The 21,683-nt window shown below is 43.8% G+C and overlaps 1 protein-coding gene across 1 annotated transcript in view; it reads right to left on the bottom strand.

Annotated features, from left to right (window-relative positions):
- COLGALT2 (collagen beta(1-O)galactosyltransferase 2) overlaps positions 1–8,142 on the bottom strand; it is a gene marked incomplete at both ends in the record, with an annotated part of 107,763 nt that extends 99,621 nt beyond the window's left edge. Inside the window, one exon of the mRNA XM_080699002.1 lies at positions 7,883–8,142. Coding sequence (XP_080555128.1) covers positions 7,883–8,142 — 260 coding nt within the window. The remainder of the gene's footprint in view (positions 1–7,882) is intronic.
- Between the last annotated feature and the right edge of the window lie 13,541 nt (positions 8,143–21,683).

Below are 21,683 nucleotides of genomic sequence, written 5' to 3'. Positions count from 1 at the left end.
TTTTTTTTTTGTGGTACTGGGGTTCCTGGAAGCCCTTCTACCTCTGGGCTACACTCCCAGACTATTTTATATTTTTATTTGGAAACAGGGTCTCTTAAGCCAGCTCAGCTGGCTTCGAACCTGCACGATCCTCCCTCCTGTCTCTGCCTCCCAAGCACAGGGATTACAAGCGTGCGCCACCATGCCCAACAACTTACATTTTTTAATCAGCAGTTTTTAAGATGTTAACAACATAAATGCAACTAAATGAGTCATTTAGTCATGAGAATAAAAATGTCAAGACATAATATAATTTACACATTTTGTGACTTCTGGTAAATAAACAAAACAACTAGGATTTAAACACATAGAATGAAATATCTTCATAACACGGTAATCGGAGAACAGTCTAACAACCATACTGTACGTTAACAGTTTTCCCTCAGACTTTACTGTATATTGTTACATTTTGTTGAAAAATGTACAGAAACAGGCCCTGGAATGGTCCTACGATAGTCCCTATGTGAGCCTTATAATGGTCCTACTATACTGTGCTGTAGGCTTGGAGACAGTACCGCCCAGTGATCTGACCCATGTGTACATTTAAGTGTTAGAAAAAGGACCAGGGAACAACCAGCAGCCTTTCTGGTTACAAAGCTTTCATTGTTTATTCCCACAACCAGCAGAGACAGCTGAGCAAGAGGACCCCCAAGAAGCACATTCGTATATACCTGGAGTCACAAAGAAATTTAGCAGTAGGAATCACTTGGACGGAGGGCCCGAAGACAAACATAAAACCAAACTCTACTTAAAATTCATAAAACCAAACACTGATTAAAGCAGGAGCAATATTCACTATAAAATAAGCAACATGAAAACAGCTGCACAGAATTTAAAGGCTAGAATTCAGTTCTTTTTATGTCAATGTTATTCACTATATAATGTTTGTTTGTTTATTTATTTATTTATTTATTTATTTATTTATTTATTTTTGTGGTACTTGGGATGGAACCCAGGGGCCTTCTACCTCCGGGCTATTCCCCCAGACCTATTTTATGTTTTTATTTGGAGACAAGTTCTCACTAAGTCGCTGAGGGCCTCACCAAGTTGCTGAGGCTGGCTTCGAACCTGCTTGATCCTCCTATCTCAGCCTCCCAAGCGCAGGGATTACAAGCATGTGCTTCCACACCCGGCTTCACTGTGTGATTTTTCAGGAGAAATCCCTTAAGTGCTTTGGACTCTTCATCCACAGAACTCAATAAAACAGATCAAGGACAAGTTAGGTAGCCTTTCTAATTCTGCAGGGAATTTGCTATAACAAAAACAATATGTGTTAGGTAAGGGTCCAATTTTATTCTTTTGCATGTAATTATTATTTTTCAACAATATTTAGTTAAAAGATTAGTATTTCCTTCACCAAATGTTCGTGGAAACCTTGTCACAAATAACTTGACAATATATGGAAGAATTTATCTCTAGGCTTTTATTTAACTCCAATGGTTTATATATCTGCCTTTAGAATAGTACTACACTGTTTCAATTACTGTAGCTTTATATGGTTTGAAATCAGAAAATATACATCTTCTAGCTTTGTTCTTTTTCGAGATTGTTTTGGGTATCTAGAGTCCATATTCCATATCAGGATAGATTTTTTCTGACAAATAAATAAATAAATAAATGTATGATAGCTTCACCTATAAAAAAAAGAAAAGAAAAATATATTTTCTGGTAAGAAAGAAAGCAAAAAGAAATATTGAACTGTTATCTTTTAGTCATCAAAAGCTTGGTATCAGACAAATGAAACTGTTTTGTGAGATTATCGTCATTAATATTGGATAAATTGCTATAAAACTAGATGTCAACCACTAAGCCAAGCATGGGAAGGAGGGATGGGGAGGGAATGGGGTGGGGATCGGGTAGAGGCTAACTGGGTGATGTGTGCATGTATGTCTACAAAAGTATTTTCTTTATACTATTATGATGTATGAATACATTGCACCAATAAAAAATAAAATTAAAAAAAAACAATAGACACTTAATAGTCACTTCATTTTTACCCAAAGGAAATATATAATTCTGAAGTCAAGTCATCCCTTGAAATTGGAGACTGGGGAGATGATTGATAGTTTTCTCCAATCATTGTGGGGAAAAGGTTGAGTTTAGGGGATGCGCTAATCTAAAAGGGCTCACAGAAAAAGCCAAAATATTGACTCTGTTGTCCCAGTAGGAATCCAAGATGTAACTGACGTGCTCAGGAAAAGTGCTGCTTGACCAGTTATCACCAGCACTACTTGAGAAGTTGCTTCCTGCTGCTGTAGCGGGGACCACATCGAGTGACCTGCATATTGATGCTCGACCCACATATTTAGTCTCATTCCATTCCTGTGAAATCAGCTAAAACAGAGCAGAGTGCAGCAACTAGAAAGCGCCCGAGCTAAATGATGAAATGACCAAGACAGCGGAAGGGAGCCACCGGGTCCGCGTCATTGGAGCAGAAGCGACAATCCCCCTCTGAAAGAAACACTGGTGCTCTTATCTTCCCGAGCTGGGTCAGCCGACAGACAGATGCAAACACTAGAACTAATTGGCCCTTTCTTGAACTTATGCAGACCATCTGTACTGAGTCTGGACATTCGCTGCCTGGGGCCTCACCCTGGCTCCACTCTGCGGTCCACATTGATCATTCGGTTATTTACGTGCCTCAGTTTCCTCCTGCGTGAGGCAAGAGAGCAGGGTATGCAATGGCTCTCCCCACCCAAGGCTGCCATCAGAGCAAGTCACCTAGCATCAAGACCCTCAGGACAGCGTCTCCATCAATGACAGCTTCACACGCTGGTCATTTTTCACTGGAAGGAAGAAAATAAATGAGTTCCTTTTGAGCTCTGGATAACAGCAGCAGGAAGGATGCTGGCCAAGACTGGAGACTCTGCCTACCCAGGGCTACTGGTCCCAGCCTGTGGCCTACTACTTTATCTCTGTGTTATCTTTCATGTCTTATTTTTTTTTTTAAACCAAGAGATTTGGTTCTTAAACCAAAAGAGGAGAGAGAGAGAGAGAGAGAGAGAGAGAGAGAGAGAGAGAGAGAGAGAGGGAGTGTGCAAGCGAGCGCAGAGGAGAATGAGCTATGTCTTATTTTTTATTAATGTGTACCATACCAAGTGTATGTATTAATGGAGTTTAATGTGATTTTTTAAATTTTTATTTTGAAAAAAGAAAGGTGAAAGGGATGAGACAAAAGAAAAGATTGTAGGAAATAGCAACTCTCATTTATTTGGTAGTATTGCAGGTACATTATTTCACTTACTTGTAACAATAACTCTCTGAGGCAGTGGTCACCATTAGTCATTTTCAGATGAGGAGCTGTGCCTTGGAGGGTCACTGATGAGCCCTAGGCTGTCAGATTCCAAGGCCATGTTTCTCTCCTTTCATTCTAAACTATCAGGTTGGGAAAAGATAAGGAAAAAGAGGAGGAGGGTGGGGAAATAGACCGATAGTGAAAAGGAGACTAAAAAATCATCTACTCTTCCAGCCAGAAGCTGCGACCTCTATTCACAGGATGACACGCGGCATCTCCTGTCAAGATCGTGGTAAAAAAAAATATATATATATGACATCATTCTCACTTGCGGTGGCTGAAAACTATTGTTCACGGAAGTTTGGACCATCTTAGAAATGCACCATTTGTTAGTGTACCTAGTTAAACAGTCATCAGACTGCTCTGGGTTGGGCACCACAATGTGGAGGGAAATCCAGGATAATCCCAAACAATGCAGAGATAAATAGCCCAGTACAAGAGGAAGCTCCTTCTTATTATGCTGACAATCTTCCCACTTGATTTAAAAAATCCAAAAAGTGGTTCCCAGTTTAATACTTTTCTTTCTTCTCTTTCCTTCTTTTATCGTGTGTGTGTGTGTGTGTGTGTGTATTGTATGGGGTGGGGGGAATTAACCCAGGGGCATTCTACCTCTGAGATACACTGCCAGCCCTATTTTTTTTTTTAAATGGTGAAACAGTGTCTCATTAAATTGTGGAGGGCCTCACTAAGTTGCTGAGACTGGCCTCGAACCTACAATCCTCCTGTCTCAGTCTTCCAAGTACTGAGATTACAAGCCTGTGCCACCACTACTGGCTCTAATACTTTCTAAAACTCTACCAAATGGATTGGCCCCAAATCGTTCCATAATCACTCAGCAGCTACTGCCTCAGGATGCTCAGACCCTGAATCCAACTGCTTCCCCATCAGCAGCAGGCCCCAGCAGCAGCAGCAGGCCCTTCAAGCAACAGACCTAAGGTCTCCTTTGGGCCACGTGTGTTTGCTTGCGTCTTGCTCCAGTTCTCACATTCATGGTACGTGGCCCCGCTCTTCCAAATCATAGCTTTGGGAAGGGAGATGAGGTCAGGCTTCCCTCGACTGCTACCGCCACTTGTTCCTGGCTCCCCTGAATTAAAGAGAGGCCACCGAAGACGCTGGCACATGCCATGATGCTCTAAAGTCCCCTTCACCTCGGCACAGTGCCACCCCTAACTCCACGCAGGTTCCATTTAGCACGCGGGGGCCACCCTCCTTAGGGCTCATCACAGGGTTGTGGGAGTTGAGGGAAAACAAGCAGATGGGCAGGTTCTGAGATCAGACAGGCAAACATAAGAACTTCCTTTTGGCTGGTACAAAGTATCTACAGATCACAACTTTTCCTTTATTCAACCTAATAACTGCACTTGTTCTCCAACAGCAGGATCTTTCTGATCAATTTGTCAGTATTCATCTCACCTGTGTGCATAGTGCAGATGTGATCCAGAAGTTTAGGTAAGATAGAAAAACAAAAAAAAAAGGCACATCCCAGGAAAGTCTGAGCAGGAGCCATTAGCCAGCTCTCTCGATGACCCTATGGAAAAAGTCTTGACCTGCAGGTAGCTAGGAAAGGAATCTTACCAGATGTTGCTCCAGTCCCTGGTGGAGGCAAGGAAACGAGTGAGGGGGTGAATCTACACAGAGAGACTTTCTGAAATGAGAGTCCCTGCAAACCGCCACCCCTGACTCTGTTCTCAACAATGTTATTTGCAAAGTTCTCATTAGCCCAGTTCTGCTCCTCCTCTTCCTCCTCTTCCTCCTCCTCCTCCTGATTGAACTCAAAGGCCTTTGAGGTACAACCCCAGTCCCCTTACCTCCGTTTTGAAATAGGGTCTCACTTATTTGCTGAGGCTGGCCTTGAACCTGTGACCTTCCTGTCTCAGCCTCCCAAGTACTAGTATTATAGACATGCACCACCATGCCCAGTGCTCACCGTGACTCTTGACGTTGATGCATGCTGGCTTTGCAGAGTGGACAGTCCATCTGGCATCTCAATACTGACTAGATCTCGGTTTTTAGAAAGTCAGTTTGGCATTTCAGAATGATGAATATATTGTGGGTTTGAGAAATTAGAACAACTTAGAAACTATGCAACTGGCAGAAGCCACTTAAAGCTGTAACACCCTCGACTGCCCCTAGAAGGTTGCATCCCATAACCTTCCAGCTAAATATTCTTCCGTGCCAGTCCAGAAGTGAGCATTTCCAGGGAGCCCCTGCAGTGGAATGCAGATGAGCTTGGAGACTTACGGCCATTAGACCTAGCACGAGTTCTAATTCCCTGGGGGCTGAATATCTGGTTAATGCCCCCCGATGGTTTATTATATTGATAAATTGGTTTAATAAGTTAATGGTTTATTATATTAATAAATTATCATTACTATTGCCTTGTTGTAGCTGATTCCTATCTCTCAAACCTCTCTTCCAACTAGAAGCCTTCCTCAAGTGCTCCAGTCGGATTTAGGAATCCTCCGCTTCTCCCCCAAACCATTGACATGACATTCAGAGCATCTTACACGGCCCAGTAAAAAGAGCCATCATTGTCTGCACGGACCCACCTTTTATTTAACTCTTTCCAGACATAGTTGATGAAAGTGCTTTAAGAGCCAGAAAGGATGATTTAAAAACTGGCCATTTTGCTGTTATTATCTAATAAATGAGACAGGATTTCTAAGACAGAAACAAGAGTTTTCAAAGAAGTCTCTCTCTAGTGACTAATGCAGGGGTGTCTTAACCAAGCTTTGAGCTTCCTCATCTAACACGGGCCATAAAGGATGAAGGATAAGTACAGACAGTGTGAACAAGGATAAGGGAGCTGGACCTCACTGCCAACGCAGAGCTGGAACACCACCTACGTAACAGCTCGCCGATGCCCACGTAGGCGGGGACATCAGCGAGTTCATCCCTCAGTGATCCTGATCACAGCACAGAAACCTACGGATTCAAGAGCTGGAGAGAATGGTTGAGCTCACACATTCAGGCCTCTCCTTTCACTCGCGAGGAAACTGGTGCCTTTGGACTCCACACGACCGGCTCCAAAGGGCATACGAAGCTGGTGACAAGCAGCCCAGGTCCCTGCACTGGTAATTCCTAGGTTTGTATCAGTTTTGTGTTTACCAAATTCCCACATTTTTTTTTTTTTTTTTTGGTGGTTCTGGGCATGGAACCCTTCTACCTCCGGGCTACACTCCCAGACCTAGTTTATATATATTTTTAATTTGGAAACAGGGTCTCTTAAGCCAGCAAGGCTGGCTTCCAACCTGCGTGATCCTCCTGTGGGGATCCTCCCAAGCGTGGGGATTACAAGCGTGAGCCACCACGCCGGGCTAAATTCCCACCATTTTTCAAGGCAGTCTTTATGAACAAACTTGGGGGTTACAGTCCAGTTTCACCATTTATTCTGAGGCCTTTTCAAACTGATCCAAGTCCCAGTTTCTCCCTTTGTACAGCAAAGATCATAATACTTCTCTTAAAAGTTTGCTGCATGATAATAGAGGCACACCTGTGCCTGGCACTTGCCTTCCCACGCCCCAGCCTTTTTAATTTTAAAAGTAAACTATCTCGTGCATTAGAATCAAGGCCATATTATAAAACATCTCTCTGACAAAAGAGAAGTGACATTTTGGAGGTTTTTTTCTTTTGGCTTGGAAGTAGTTAAAAACGCCTTCCCTGTGGCTTCAAACCTGGCGGTCGTGCATTCCCACTTCCCACATGGAGGCCCTTCTCCCTCCGTGGAGGCGGTCACGTATGAGGGCTCCGGGCCGGGTACAGCACAGAGCCGCACTGTAGCGCCTGTTTGCGTTTGCACCTCTCCCACCAGGTACCAACTGCCAACCCCTCCTGCCCCTCCTCCCCTCCTTGCCCACCGCTCCTCCAAGGCCCAGTCTCCTCTGGGGACAGCTCCCTTCACCGACCCTGAGCGATCCGCTGCCAGTGACCGGGCTCCACGTCCCCTTCTGGGGGCTCGCCTGCACAACCCCTTGCAGTCCGATCCTCGGCTTTATAAAAGGTGCGGGACCTGACCGAGCGCCACAGGCGGAGTGCAGAGGGACCCACACTGAGCCGGTCTCTCTTTCCCTTATCCCTACCCAGCCAAGGCTAAGGCCAAGCTCAGGGCTCTCTTATCCGGACCCAGCCCTTGGCGGCTGCATCTATCTCCCTAGGTTTGCACCGCTTTGCACTGGTGGTGACCGAGCACCGGCCGGGACAGCGTGGGGCACAGGGAGGAAGCGACCCCACCTCACTCCATCCCTGGGGCCCTCCCCATCCCGGGAGCACCAGGCACCGCTCGTGTGGCCTCTGCTGAGCCGGCAGGAGCCGGGGAGGCAGCCGGCCACCTTGGTCCTGCGCCCCTCGCGCCCCCGCCGACTTTGTATATCGCATCTGGAGAGACGGAGCCCAGCTCTCCATCCTCTTACTCCACCGCGAGGGGTAAAGAGGAATCCTCAAGAGTTGAAGAGAGGGGGTCGACGTCTTCCTGAGGACCCCCCCCCCAGCCCCATGGAGACGAGGATGAGGAGGCGCAGGGCCACCCCGGCGCGCACCAGCCCGGCTCACCAGATGGCCATCCTGCTCTTGGGATAGTCCAGCCGCTCCAGGCAGCCGAGGAAGAGGGGCAGCGAGTGCGCAGCGTTGCGGGCCAGGATGGCCACGAGCACCGTGGATCTCTGCAGGGGCGACTCGGGGAACACCAGCGCCTCCTCGTCGTCCTCCGAGTCGGGCTCGGCGGCGAAGCGCGCCCTGCAGCCGCCGCGGAGCAGGGCCGAGCCCAGGAGCAGCAGCCACCAGGCGAGGGTGGCGGCGGGGCGCGCAGCCATGTTCCGGGCTGGGGCTGGGGCCGGCGGGGAGGCGCAGCCGCGGGGCAGCCGGGGAGGCGCAGCCTGCTGGCCAGGGGCGGCCGGGGGCGCGGGCAGGCAGGACCCTCCCGCCGCCCCGCCCAGCCCGCCCGGTGCGCACCCTACCTGCCCTCCAGCGCCCGCACCGGCGTGGCGGGCGGGGGGTGGGGAGCGTCTGTCCCGAGTCCTGCGGAAAGTTCCTCCCCTGCAGGCTCAGCCCGGCGCAGGACTGAGGTCTGCGGCTTCTCCCTGAGCTGCTGCGAGGTGTGGCCGAGTCTGCCAATGGGAGTGTGTGTGTGTGTGTGTGTGTGTGTGTGTGTGTGTGTGTGCACATGGACCGTACAACCCTAAGAATATTTACCCTGCTTCTGGAAACCGCAGTCTGAAGCCCTTCACAACGTGTGTGTGTGTGTGTGTGTGTGTGTGTGTGTGTGTGTGTGTGTGTGTATGTTCGCGCGCGCGCGCGCGTGTGTGTACACATGAACGGTACAACCCTAAGAATATTTATTCTGTTTCTGCAAACCGCAGTCTTCACAGTGATGCAATGCACCCAGTTTTTCATAATGCACCTATTGACACATGAATAGGTTCTAAAATGGAAAGTCACCCCCCCCCCCAGCCACTCTATGGTTCAACACCCTTTTAACTACCACAAAGGCAGAATGTTTGCCTTTCTCCTGGAGTTTATTCCGGACTGAGTCAACATCCAATAACACCAAGTTTGAAGACTTGGAGAACTGGAGAGGCAGATCGGATCTCTGAAAAAAAGAAAAGAAGAGGAAAGAAAAGAAAAGAAAAGAGAAGAAAAGAAAAGAAAAGAAAAGAAAAGAAAAGAAAAGAAAGAAACTCCTTCTTGGTCTATGGGGCGCTGCTATAGAGCCCCACTGCATGTGAGGGCAGGTGTGAAGAAGAGGAGATTTACTTAGATGGGTTTTTTTTTTTTCTAATGATCCAATCTAACAAACTAACAAACTAACTCATAGAGGGAAAATCCATCTTTATGGGAGAGGAGAAGACAGAGAAGAAACAGGGAAAGAAGAATGCAATTAGTACATAAATGAAGTTAGGAATACTCCTACAGGATATTACTGCCCCCTAAATTTATTCTCTCTCTCTCTCTCTCTCTCTCTCTCTCTCTCTCTCTCTCTCTCTCTCTCTCCTTAGGACCCAGGGGTTTCTACTTCCAAGCAGCACCCCCAGCCCTTTTTATGTTTATATTATTTTGAAACAGGATCTCCCTAAGTTGCTAAGACTAGCCTCCAACTGTGAACCTTCCTGTCTCAGCCTCCCATATACTGCAGTTACAGGCCTGCCCTACAACTCCAGGCAGGACATTTACTCTTAAAGATAACATAGGAACATGAGTCATGAGATGCTCTGTCTTTGTGGAATTACGTATCCTTTGATCTGGGGGGGGGGGGGCGGTGAGCTGGTGCCTCTGCAGCCATGACCGGCAGTCCTGCTAGCGCTCTGCTCTGTCCCACGGTCTCAGTGCTAGTCAGTCATCCTTCTCTCCACTTTTAGGAGTTTTCATTACTTTCCTCTGACCATCTTCCTCACTCAGAAGACCAGGGCTTCCTTCATCCCGCTCCCTGGACACCCCTGTCCCGAGCTGCATCCCCCAGCCCACTCCTTACTTAGAGGCCCCTTAGCTATGGCGCTTTTGTTCTCATCTGCTCTTTCTAGGTCATGATTTCCTCCCTCATTTCTCTCCACTGAATCTTCAACTAGTCCCTTTCCACCAACTACTCAATCTAAGACTCTATCCACTCCTCTCTCCTCTTTAAAAGAACTCCCCAAATACCTTTGCCTCCTTCTAGCCATCCTCTCTCTTGGCCAAGCTTCTTAAAAGGGAGGATTCTGGTTTGGTTTGGAATGCCCCCGTCCCTCAAAGGCTCACGTATTGCAAGTGTGTCCCCAATGCAACAATATTCAGAGGTGAAATAGTCGAAACAAAGATGTCATCTCATTCGTGGATAAATCTCCTGGTGGATTAGTAATTTAAATGGGTTTACTGGGTGGTAATTAATTAATTAATTAATTAATTTATTTATTTATTTATTTATTTATTTATTGGTGGTACTGGGGTTCCTGGAAGCCCTTCTACCTCTGGGCTACACTCCCAGACCTATTTTATATTTTTGAAACAGGGTCTCCTAAGCCAGCGTGCGCAGCTGGCTTCGAACCTGCGCGATCCTCCTGTCTCTGCCTCCCAAGCGCGGGTATTACAAGCGTGCGCCACCACGCCCGGCTACTGGGTGGTAATTTAGGTAGGTGGGATGTGGCTGGAAGAGTTAGATCACTTGGGGGACCATATCTGCCCCTGGTTACTTCCCCTCTGCACCCCTTTCCAGCAGTCATGAGTCGAGCTGCCCTGATGTCTGCCATGGAACTGGCCAAGCATGGGGTGAACCATGGGTCAAATAAGTCTTTCCTCTAAATTGTGCTTGTCAGGTATTTGGGTCACACCAATAAAAAAGTGGACTAAAGACAGGAAGGTTTACGCATCTTTCTCCACTTCTTCATCTCCCATCTCCCCCTCCACAAGCGACGTGGCTCTGGCCCTCTCCACTGAGGCTGTTCTGGCAGACCCCACAGATGACTTCAGTATTGGCAAATCCAGCGGACTCTGTCTGGTTCTCACCTTCCCTGACCTCTGTTACATAATCTCTTCTCCTGGATTTCCTCTGATTCTACTGTCTGCAAGCCCCCCTCCCTGGGTGCCCTTCTACCATGCACTACTCCTGGTTGATTTCATTCCCCAAATCTATGTCTTCTGCCCTAAAATCTTCTCTAACAGACTACAGACATTTCTTCCTCTCCATCCTCCTGCAGGAACCATGTCTGCTGTCCATAGACTCACAGTTTTGAAGAGAAGGCTGAGTTAAACCTGTTGGAAGCAGCTTGATAGGTGAGTGTACCAAGCACAGCAGAGGGACTGAGAAAGGTCTCATCAATTCTACAGGAGCAGCAGTGGTGGAGGGACAATTAGAAGGGTTTCACAGAGATGATTTCCACCTTCTTTTGTCTTCTTTCTTTTCATCTCTTGCCCTATGTCCCACCCAACTTTCAAGATCATAACCCTTGTGCCCTCAAAACACTTGGTTTAATATTTATCATTTGTTCACCTTGCTGCAAAGAGGGGGAGATTTAATGCTAAGACATCATATTTTTGCATTTTTTCTCTTCTGTTGTCTAAAGCCTGCAGCTTATCTGAGTATGTTTTTAAACAAATGATGAAGTGGCTAAAACTATATTAGTGCTGGGCTCTATATAGCCTCTATTTTAATGATATTGGCTCCAGAGTTGTCCTGAAAGAATCATAGTCCAGTCTATGGATTAAATCAAAGTTTTCCCAGCCACATAACTGACCAAACACCTACTTACACAAATTTATAATCCCAATACTTGGGTGGCTGAGACAGAAGGATCATAGCTTTAAAGGCGACCTCAGCAACTCAGCAAGGCCCTCAGCAACCTGTGAGACCTTGTTTCAAAATAAAAAAATAAGAGTGGGAATGTAGCTTAGAGATAGAATGCCTCTGGGTTTAATTCTCAGTAACACACACACACACACACACACACACACACACACACACACACTCAGTCACTGAGAATATAAAGGCCATGACAGGACATGTAACACTAGAAGATAATTTTAAATATTGGAGGAAGGGTGGGGTGGGAAGGAAGAAGGAGTAGCTTGGGAAAAGCCGTGTTCCCATTTTACTCACAGACTTGCTCCCTAAGTATTTTAGAAACCAGTGATATTTTTTCCCATCATAGAATCAATATTAGAAGATAGTTACTTTGTAAAAACGAATTAAAGAGAAAAGCCAATTCTATTTTTTAACTATCCATTGCTCATGATGCTCTTTCCAAGGTCATTGGTTGGATGTACGTCAGGGTTATGCACACACGTGTCTTTGCCTCCCCCGTCGCTGGACTGTCCCAAAAGTTCCCACGTAAAGCTGGAAGTAAATGCTTTCTCTCGCAGTCCCCTGCAAACAGAAAGACCAAAAGACAGGAATGACCCATCTCATTACTTCTATTCAACCTTACACTGGAGGATTTAGAGAAAGAAGGAAGAGGAAGAGAGGGAGGGAGGGAGGAAGAGAGGAGGGCAAAGGTGAAGAAAGTAGGGAGGGACATTTGAACAAGGTTAGTATGCTGCAAGAGATATTTTAACATGAATATGGAGGATTGGACTAGTCTTTTAGGCTCTAAAATTTAATGACTTATTGAAATCTATTTTACTAGATGATTAAAAATGTTGAAAATGGAGGAAAAAAAGATAAACGAAAGAAAGAAAGAAAGAAAGAAAGAAAGCCACACCCATAATCCACTCTCCCACACAACCACTATGAAGATTTTGGAGTAACTTTAATAGGACATTTTTTTCAATGTGGGTTTGTGCTTCAGACTCCCCAGAGAGGCTCAGCACTCATGTTGATAGCAGATGTTAAATAAATAGCTAGACAGAGATGAGATGATTTGAGTTGTAGAAATTGTTTTTTTTATACCTTTTCCTACTTGCAGAACCAGTTAAATGAGTACAACTTCTAACATTTTTATTGTTTTGTCCTAAGTGTAAGCCGGCCTTTAAAAATGTAATGGTCCATAAATGGAGAATTTAGATTGCACTCTTAAATTCACAGGAAAAAAGAGAAATAACTGCATCCACATCATCTTATTTTTTTCTATTTCATGGGTATCCTGCATGTAGGCTCATGCACACGAATAGTAAGGTATAATAGTTTTCTAAATATTTAGCTAGACAAATTAATATTTCACCTATTCTTGAAACACAGAAAATGGGAATTACATAGTTCATGTACAAAAAAAGAAGAAAAAGGTATCTGTGAATAAAAAGTTGGTCTGGAATACTAGCCTGTATTTTTCAGCTTGAAATCATTTGTGTGTTTGTGTGCATGTGTGGAGGGTCTCACTCAGTTGCAGAGGGCCTCGCTAAGATGCTGAGGATGGCTTGAGATCATTTTTATATGATACTGTGTAAAAGCTTTTTCTTCTTTCTTTTTTAACACACTAAAGATTTGCATCTTCACTCAGTGTTTGCTTTTCCTCCTGAGACTTGAACCAAATTAATATGCCTCTGCCTACACTTCACAGGTGTGTGTGTGTGTGTGTGTGTGTGTGTGTGTGTGTGTACATGAGAATAAAATGGTCTGGCTCAGGATATCAAGTTGGGAAATCAGTACAGCCAGGGCTAGAGTACACAGAATTTCATTAAATCTTGTATACTCGAGAGGGAATTTTATTTGCTGTCACCTGGCTTTTCCCCCCCTAACCACTTTGGCTCTCTAATAGAGTGAACTATTGCAGCGTTTACAAAAGGAGAAATCCTTCAGCCTATCAGAAGCTGAAAATCTACTCCCTTCTTGGGTGGATTTCATTCTAAATTGCCACCATCGCCATTTGATTCTACATTCTAAATCCCAGGTTAAATATCCCCAAATCCTTTGTGTCCATCTGCAGCCACTTCCAATCCACAAGACCTCTTCAGAACTTTGTGTTGCTTACTCTGGAAGCCAAACAGCACTCCAGTTTTCTTCATCAACTCTTTTAAATAGACAACATTAAAAGTCAGAAGCATTTCATATTTTTGAACATTTGGATATATCAGGCTTTTTCTAAAAAATTGTCCTAAGTCTATTTGTTTGCCAAAGGATGGCATTCATCTGTTGCTTTTACAGTTACCCCCCCTCTTTCTCTTTCTTTCTTTCTTTCTTTCTTTCTTTCTTTCTTTCTTTCTTGGAACTGGGTTTTGAATCTAGAGGTATTCAATCTCTGAGCAATACCCTCAGCCATATTTTATTTGGAAACAGGGTCTCACTAAGTTGCTGAAGCTGGCTGCTACCCTGTTTCTGCCTCCCAAGTATTGGGACTTAGAGGCCCGTGTCACCATTCCCTGCTCAGTTTATGGTTCTTTGGTATCCTCCTGTCCTCTGCCTGGATGTGGGGAAATAGGAAGTCTTTATATAGACCCTATCTACTGGTCTAAACTTTTCTTACCCTGGCTTCCAGATCATGTGCTTAGGTTGCTGTGTAACCCACCTTTCTGAACACCCATTCAACAACTCGTGTTTCTTCTATTCTCAAAAGGCGAGTCTGGCCTGGCGTGGTGGCGCACGCTTGTAATCCCCGCGCTTGGGAGGCAGAGACAGGAGGATCGTGCAGGTTCGAAGCCAGCCGCGCGCGCTGGCTTAGGAGACCCTGTTTCCAAATAAAAATGTAAAAATAGGTCTGGGAGTGTAGCCCGGAGGTAGAAGGGCTTCCAGGAACCCCAGTACCACACACACACACACACACACACACACACACACACACACACACACACACAGGCGAGTCTGCCCTAAAAATATGGCTCTACCTTAAGCTTCTATGACACAGCCTTGAAAGAGGCCCTTTGCCTGCTCCCAGGAATGAGAGACCAGGGTTTAATGTTGAATGCAAAGACAAAGAGGATTTAAGCATCCCACTTTCTCAAGAGGTTTACAAATAGCACTGACTGAAGGAGGGCCAAGGGATTCTGGGCTCAGGATACGCGTGAACCTTCTTCAAGCTGCAGTCTACCCAAATAGGAATCAACCCCAGCAAAAGTAGGCAGCAGCCCGGCAGGTGCTAGCAGCCTTGGTCGGACGGAGTGACAGGTACAACTTTCCTCCCAGAGTCCGGCGCGGGAAGCGGAACCCAGGCGCGCCGCCCTCGGTGTTTCTGGTCGGGCTCGGGCCGCGATGCACCACGGGAGCGCCGCGCGGCCAGCATGGCGGAGTGCGCGGACTCCGAGCCGACCCCCAGCTGTAGCGGCCTGGACCCGGGCGGCGCTCGCGATGGCGGCGGCGCTCGCGCGTGGGCGCCCGAGGACGCCTGGATTGCCACCCACCCTAAGGTCAGGAGGCGCGGAAGGAGCCGGGCGCGGGTTCTGGCCGCAGCCGCCCGGGGATTCCCGGGCCGTGTGTCGTCGCCTCGGGTGAGCGGGGACCGGAGCGCGCGGCCGCCAGCCCGGGCTCTGCCCCGTGTGTGTTTATATATAAATGGAACCGTAGCTCGACACCTTCCCCAACCACCCCTTCCCCAAAGCCATTAACGGGCCAGATACCAAACCACTCCCCTCTTGATCCAGCGACGTCAGTAAACACTCCCCTAATATCCACTTTGCTATCTAGATAGAGCCCCTTTCCGGGCTGAAGTTATTTAATCCTCACAGTAATCTTGATAGATGGTTTGGAGCCATGGATCAGATGTAGGAGTTCACCATGATAAAGTGTAGGCTCAGTCACAGTCCTGCTTAGACTTGAACCCAGAGTGCACATCTTGATTCTACACAGGTGCAGATTCCTAATTTTTTTTTGGTTTACATTTCAGGAATACTGTATGCATGTGTTTAACAATCGTAGATTCTTTAGAGTCAGGTTAGACATTACTTTTTAACTTCCACTAAATCTAGAAGATTGTTTTATATTTTTACATAATATAGACATAGTGCAGCATACTTGTTGATTGAAAGAAAACATTGAGATCCTTCTGTATTTAACAATTGCATTTTGATTTGCAGTATTTAGAAATGATGGAATTAAAAATAGGAGATGCCACCCAAGTGTATATAGCATTCTTGGTTTACCTGGACCTCATGGAGAGTAAGTTGTTTATACTTTTTTGCTTTTGGGGCTGTGGTGGGCGTTTGAACAGTGGAGTTGGGATGTCATTGCTGACATAGGATAAGCAATCATTTATGCATTTGCTACTTTGCCGCTTAAATTGGTATTCTTTATTCATCTAGAAAAGTAAAGAGTTAGTATTATGAATGATGTCTGCTCAGCTAAATATTAGGTGGAAGTTTGGAATTTTTATCATGTTTTTTGATAAACATTATTGTCTGTTCAATGATCCTATTCAGGTAAAAGTTGGCATGAAGTAAACTGTGTGGGATTAAAAGAACTCCAGCTCATCTGCCTAGTCGGTACTGAGATAGAAGGGGAAGGGCTACAGACTGTGGTGCCTACATCCATCTCTGCTTCTCTCAGCCATAATAGGTAAGCAGGTGGTTTTGGTCTTAGTTGAACAGAAACCTAAGAAAGTAGGAGATATTTATTTTCTTACTAAGGAGGCAAGACCTTTACATTTAAAACAACAGATATTATAGGATGTGATGCATATCATACTTGCTGTAGGATTTGGTGAGGCATGCGTTCCAGTTGAAATCAAAAGAAGCTTTATGCAACTCGAGGGACCCTTTAAAATACATCTTAGCAGCACGGAATTGGATTAAGCATATCTTTATTTCATGAGAGATGTACTCTCATTATTAGTTCATGCCTGTCTTTTATTTCACTAGTTATTAATAATGTAATAAGTATCTCCAAACCAACCATTCAAAACAAAACTAGATTGTTAATAGTAACTGTCATCTAATCTTATCCATCCCCTTCTTTTACTGTTTCTATTGACCTATGGTAAGTCATCCTGGATCCATGTTGAATTAGGACTTGCTTTATTTTAGATGTTTTTAACTTTATAAAAAGGTATGTAAGGCTGGGCATATGGTAGCACATGCTTGTAATCCCAGCATTCTGGAGGCTGAGATAGGAGGTTCACAAGTTCATGACCAGCCTCGGCTACTTAGGCCCTCTACAACTTAGTGAGACCCTGTTTCAAAATAAAGAATAAAAAATAGGAGCTGGGTGTGGTGGCACACGCTTGTAATCCCAGCATTTGGGAGGCTGAGACTGGAGGATCACGGTTTGCGGACAGCCTCAGCTACTTAGTGAGGTCCTCTGTAACTTAGTGAGACTCTGTTTCAAAATAAAGAATAAAAAATAGGGCAGCGGGGTGTAGCTCGGAGGTCAAATGCCCCTGGGTTCCATCCCCAAACCTGCAAAAAAAAAAAATTTAAAAAATAGGACTGGGGGTGTAGCTCTATGGTTCAATCCTCAGTACTGCAAATAAAGAAATAAAAATAAAGAAAATAAAGGAATGTAAGCTTTTGAAATATGTAAATGGCATCAGTATACATTCAGAAGCTCAACAAAAAGGACTGGGATGAATATATATATATATATATATATATATATGTATATATGCACACACTTTATTTTTTATAGCACAACTTTAGATTTACACAAAAATTGAGCAGACAGTATGAGGATTTCTTATCTAAGCCTTAGGTCAACACAGTGTTTCCTTTATTAACATTTGTATTAGTATGGTACATTTATTACAATGAATAGACCAATACTAATATATTATTATTAACTCCATAGTTCATATTAGGGTTCATTCTTTTTAATATGAAGTTCTATGGCTTTTCATAGATGCATAATGTCATGTATCCACCATTGTATACAAAATGGTCTCAGTGCCCTATAATTCCCCTATGCTTCTTTTTATCTCTCTGCCTACTCTCAGCCTCTGCTCCTGGAGCCATTGAATTTTTTACTTTCTCTACAGTTTCTGTGTGTGTGTGTGTGTGTGTGTGTGTGTGCGTGTGTGTGTGTGTGTGTTACTGGGGGATTGAACCCAGGGGTATTCTACCCCTGAGCCACTTAGCCCTATTTTATTTTTATTTTGAAGCAGGGTCTTGCCAGGTTGATGAAAGCTGGGGCTGTCTTTGAACCTACGATCCTTCTGTCTCAACCTCTGAAGTACTGGGATTATAAGCGTTTGCCACTATGCCTGGCTCTTTAGTTTCTTTTACTTTTTCTAGAATGTTATATAGTTGGAATCATACAGAATGTCACCCTTTCAGCTTGGCTTACTTTACTTAGCAATATTCATCCTTGCCAACATGAAATTATTAGTTATTTGGATTTTAGCTATTCATTTTTAAATTTGTAGTTCCTTGTGACATATGATGTTGAGCATCTTTTTGTGTGTTTACAGGCCTTCTACATATGTGTAGTGAGATGTCTGTTCCGATTATCTACTTCTTTAACTTTATATTTTACAAGTTTTTTGCTTTGTATATCTTGGATACAGCTTGTCAGGTGTTTTGAAAATATTTTATCCCAGTCTGTAGTTTGTCTTTTTACCCTTGTCTTTTGCAGAATGGAAATTTTTCATTTTAATAGTCTTATTTAGACTAGTGTTTGTTTTTGGTGTTGTATCTAAAAGCTCAACATTAATTCCAAGGTCACCTAGATTTTCTCCTGTGTTATCTCGTAGAAGTTTTCTAGTTTTGTGTTTTACATTCAGGACAAAGCTCTGTTTTGTCAATTTTGTGAAGGTAGGTGCCAGGTCAGCATCTAGGTCCAGTTTTTGGCACATGAATATGTAGTTAGTTGTTCTGGCATCATTCGTTGAAGACTGTCTTCCTCCGCTCCATTGCTAGTGAGCATGGCACATTAGCAACACAGTGCGCTGTAGTATGACTTGTTTACCCTGCGATTGCTGGCTGAGCGGGAGCTATAGCCTCTTGCTGCTGCCAGTAGCCAGAGAGTACCGTGCCTTACATCACTAGCCCAGGAAGAGATCACAATTCAAGTATGGTTTCTACTTAATGCCTATCACTTCTGCACCAGAATTGAGTCAGAAATTCTTAAATCAACTATTCTAAGTTAGGAAACATCTGCATTTAGGAATACAATGGACTTAGATATATTAACCTCATATCCTCTAATCTTTCTATAATCTGTTTTTATTCTTTCTCATGTCCCACAATTAAACAACATCATGTCCATTCTACCAGCCAGTTTCTTACATGTGTCATTACTCTGGCTTAAGCTACTCTCATCTCACCTCCTAGACCTACTAAGTGGTCTTTTTTTTTCTTCAGGTCTGGGGATGGAACCCAGGGGGATTCAACCTCTGAGCTACACCCTCTGCCCTATTTTTTATTCTTTATTTTGAAACAGGGTCTCACTAAGTTGCAGAGGGCCTCGCTAAGTAGTAGCTGAGGCTGTCTGCGAACCGCGATCCTCCTGTCTCAGCCTCCTGGATGGTGGTCTTCTTTTTTTAAAACACTTGCCATATTTTTTGCTACTCTACATAATGTATATTTGGTTTTCTGTGATTATTTACTATCTGCCTTTTCCCTCTAGAAAGTAAGTTCCATGAAAGCAGGGACTTTGTTTTGTTCATCTCTGTATGCCTGGTAGAAGGTGCTAAGTAAGTATCTGTTGTATGATTAGATTCCTGTAATAGCGCCTTACAAATTATACCTTAAAGAATATAAGGATGTACTATAAGCCTTCCACAAGTTCCCCCAAATTTAGAACATCTGGAACATCCATTCGCTTGCAGGAATTAGCCTATTTCTCACACTTTCCACTGTACTTATAATATGCCTCAGAGGACAGAGAACAGTCAATCACAGGTCTAAAGAGGCAAATGCCATGAGGAACCTCTTTAATTAATTTATTTTTTGTGGGTCTAGGGATGGAATGCAGGGGCATTTGCCCTTTGACTTACACCCTCTGCCCTACTTTTTATTCTTTTATTTTGAAACAGGGTCTCAGTAAGTTGCAGAGGGCCTCATTAACTAGCTAAGCCTCCCACGTGCGCCACCACGCCCAGCTCAAGGAACCTCTTTAGCCTTTTGTTAACTTCTTTTTCATTCAGATTCACACCTTCATCCTTCTTTCCAATGTCTTAGGAAAAAGATTATACTAATGGTGGAATAAGGGGTTACTAGAACTGAGTTTCTTCTTCAGAACATTACTAGAGATACTTTTAGTTATAGATTTTAATCTTTAAATGCCACATTTTTCTTGAAGGATGCTCCATTATTAATTGAAAAATATTTCTACTCCAAAAGTATAGTCTTTATTATACATTTGCTTAGTGAATGCTATTCTACTATTATATGTTTACTTAATGGATACTATTTTATTTGAAGCCCAAAGTCATAATTACTAGAGAAATAACTTCTGTTATTTGTCTTCCCTTTATATCAGGATGTTTGTCTTTATCCCCTCTTTTGGAAATCCGTTGCTTGCTGGTGAAATCCCTAATTCTAATAGCTTCTTTAAACTGACACAGCATTTTTTTTCTCTTACTCCCTCAAAAACAAAACAAGAAACAAAAAAAACCTCATAATTTATTTTAGTAGAATGACTGTGTGTGTGTGTGTGTGTGTGGTACCAGGGATGGAACCAAGAACTTCCAAGCTACACCCCCAGTCCTATTTTTTAGTATTTTTATTTTTTGAAAAAGGGTCTCACTGAGTTGTGAAGGGCCTCGTTACGTAGCAGAGGCTGTCCACGAACCGCGATCCTCTGGTCTCCGCCTCCCGAATGCTGGGATAACAAGCGTGCGCCACCACGCCTTGCCTGTAGAATGACTTTTCATTGAGGAGTAGCCACACAGGCACTTGATTGTTGAGTGGATTTCAGCTGCCTTGATTTTTTTGTCCCTAGGAAGGCATTGGCATGATTCCCAAGGAGGTGGTCTGTGGTTCTGGAACTTTTTTTCAGGACAGGGCCAGTGGATGAACACAGCTTCTTTGGTGCCTCTGGTCCTGACTTCATTTTGCATTGTGCGTTGTGTTTCAGAGCTGCATCAGTGCTGTCATGGTATGTTGTTCCCATGTCACAAGGAAGGTCAAGGAGTCGGTGCCTTTTATGGGTAAAGCTGCAGCTTATACGCTTATACCAGTTGACCACGTTGAGGAGGACAGAAGATACTGCTTCCTGGGGATTTCAGTTAATACTAATTTTTTTTTTTTGGTGGTACTGGGGTTCCTGGAAACCCTTCTACCTCTGGGCTACACTCCCAGGCGCATATATATATATATATATATATATATATATATATATATATATATATTTTTTTTTTTTTTTTTTTTTTTTTTTTGAAACATGGTCTCTTTAGCCAGCAAGGCTGGCTTCGAACCTGCGCGATCCTCCTGTCTCTGCCTCCCAAGCGCGGGGATTACAAGCGTGCGCCACCACACCTGGCTCAGTTAATACTAATTTTAACCCATGACACACTTGATTTTAACAATTATAGTTGAAAGTAACATTTTCTTCAATTTTTTTGTCCTTACTATAAATCTCCAAAGATTACTTAGTCTCTATTTTAGGATTGTTACAGAAAATCAATGCTAAGATTTATAGAAAACATTTAATAAGACTAAGGACATTAGTGAAAGTATTAACTGTGTTTGCTTCAGGCCTGTTGTCAAGTTAGCTGTATTTTAGAACCACCTTTTGAGCTTATGAACAGTTACAGGAAGGAAAAACCTGCTGTAGACATCAGACTTTGTTACTGTTAATTAGTAGCTATGATAATTATTGATATATCTTTTTCTTCAGTTGGGTCTTTCCCCAAGAGGCTTAACTGAGTTGAAAATTCTAAATTCATACTAATATATAGGACATGTTCACATGTAAATTTCTGTATTTTCTAAGCTAAAATTTCAAATTTATTTGAACTAATGTGAGATTATTATATTTTAGTGATGTTTCCCCATTCTCAGCATCTTTACAACCATGTGTAATTTTTTAAAAAGTAGAACTTTAGAGCCTTTTTGTTTACATTATTATTACTGTTACTATTAGTAGTAG

The sequence above is a fragment of the Muscardinus avellanarius genome, assembly GCF_963383645.1.
Source record: "Muscardinus avellanarius genome assembly, chromosome: 7".
NCBI classification, from domain to species: Eukaryota; Metazoa; Chordata; class Mammalia; order Rodentia; family Gliridae; genus Muscardinus; species Muscardinus avellanarius.
This window is presented reverse-complemented; position numbering and strand designations above follow the sequence as displayed.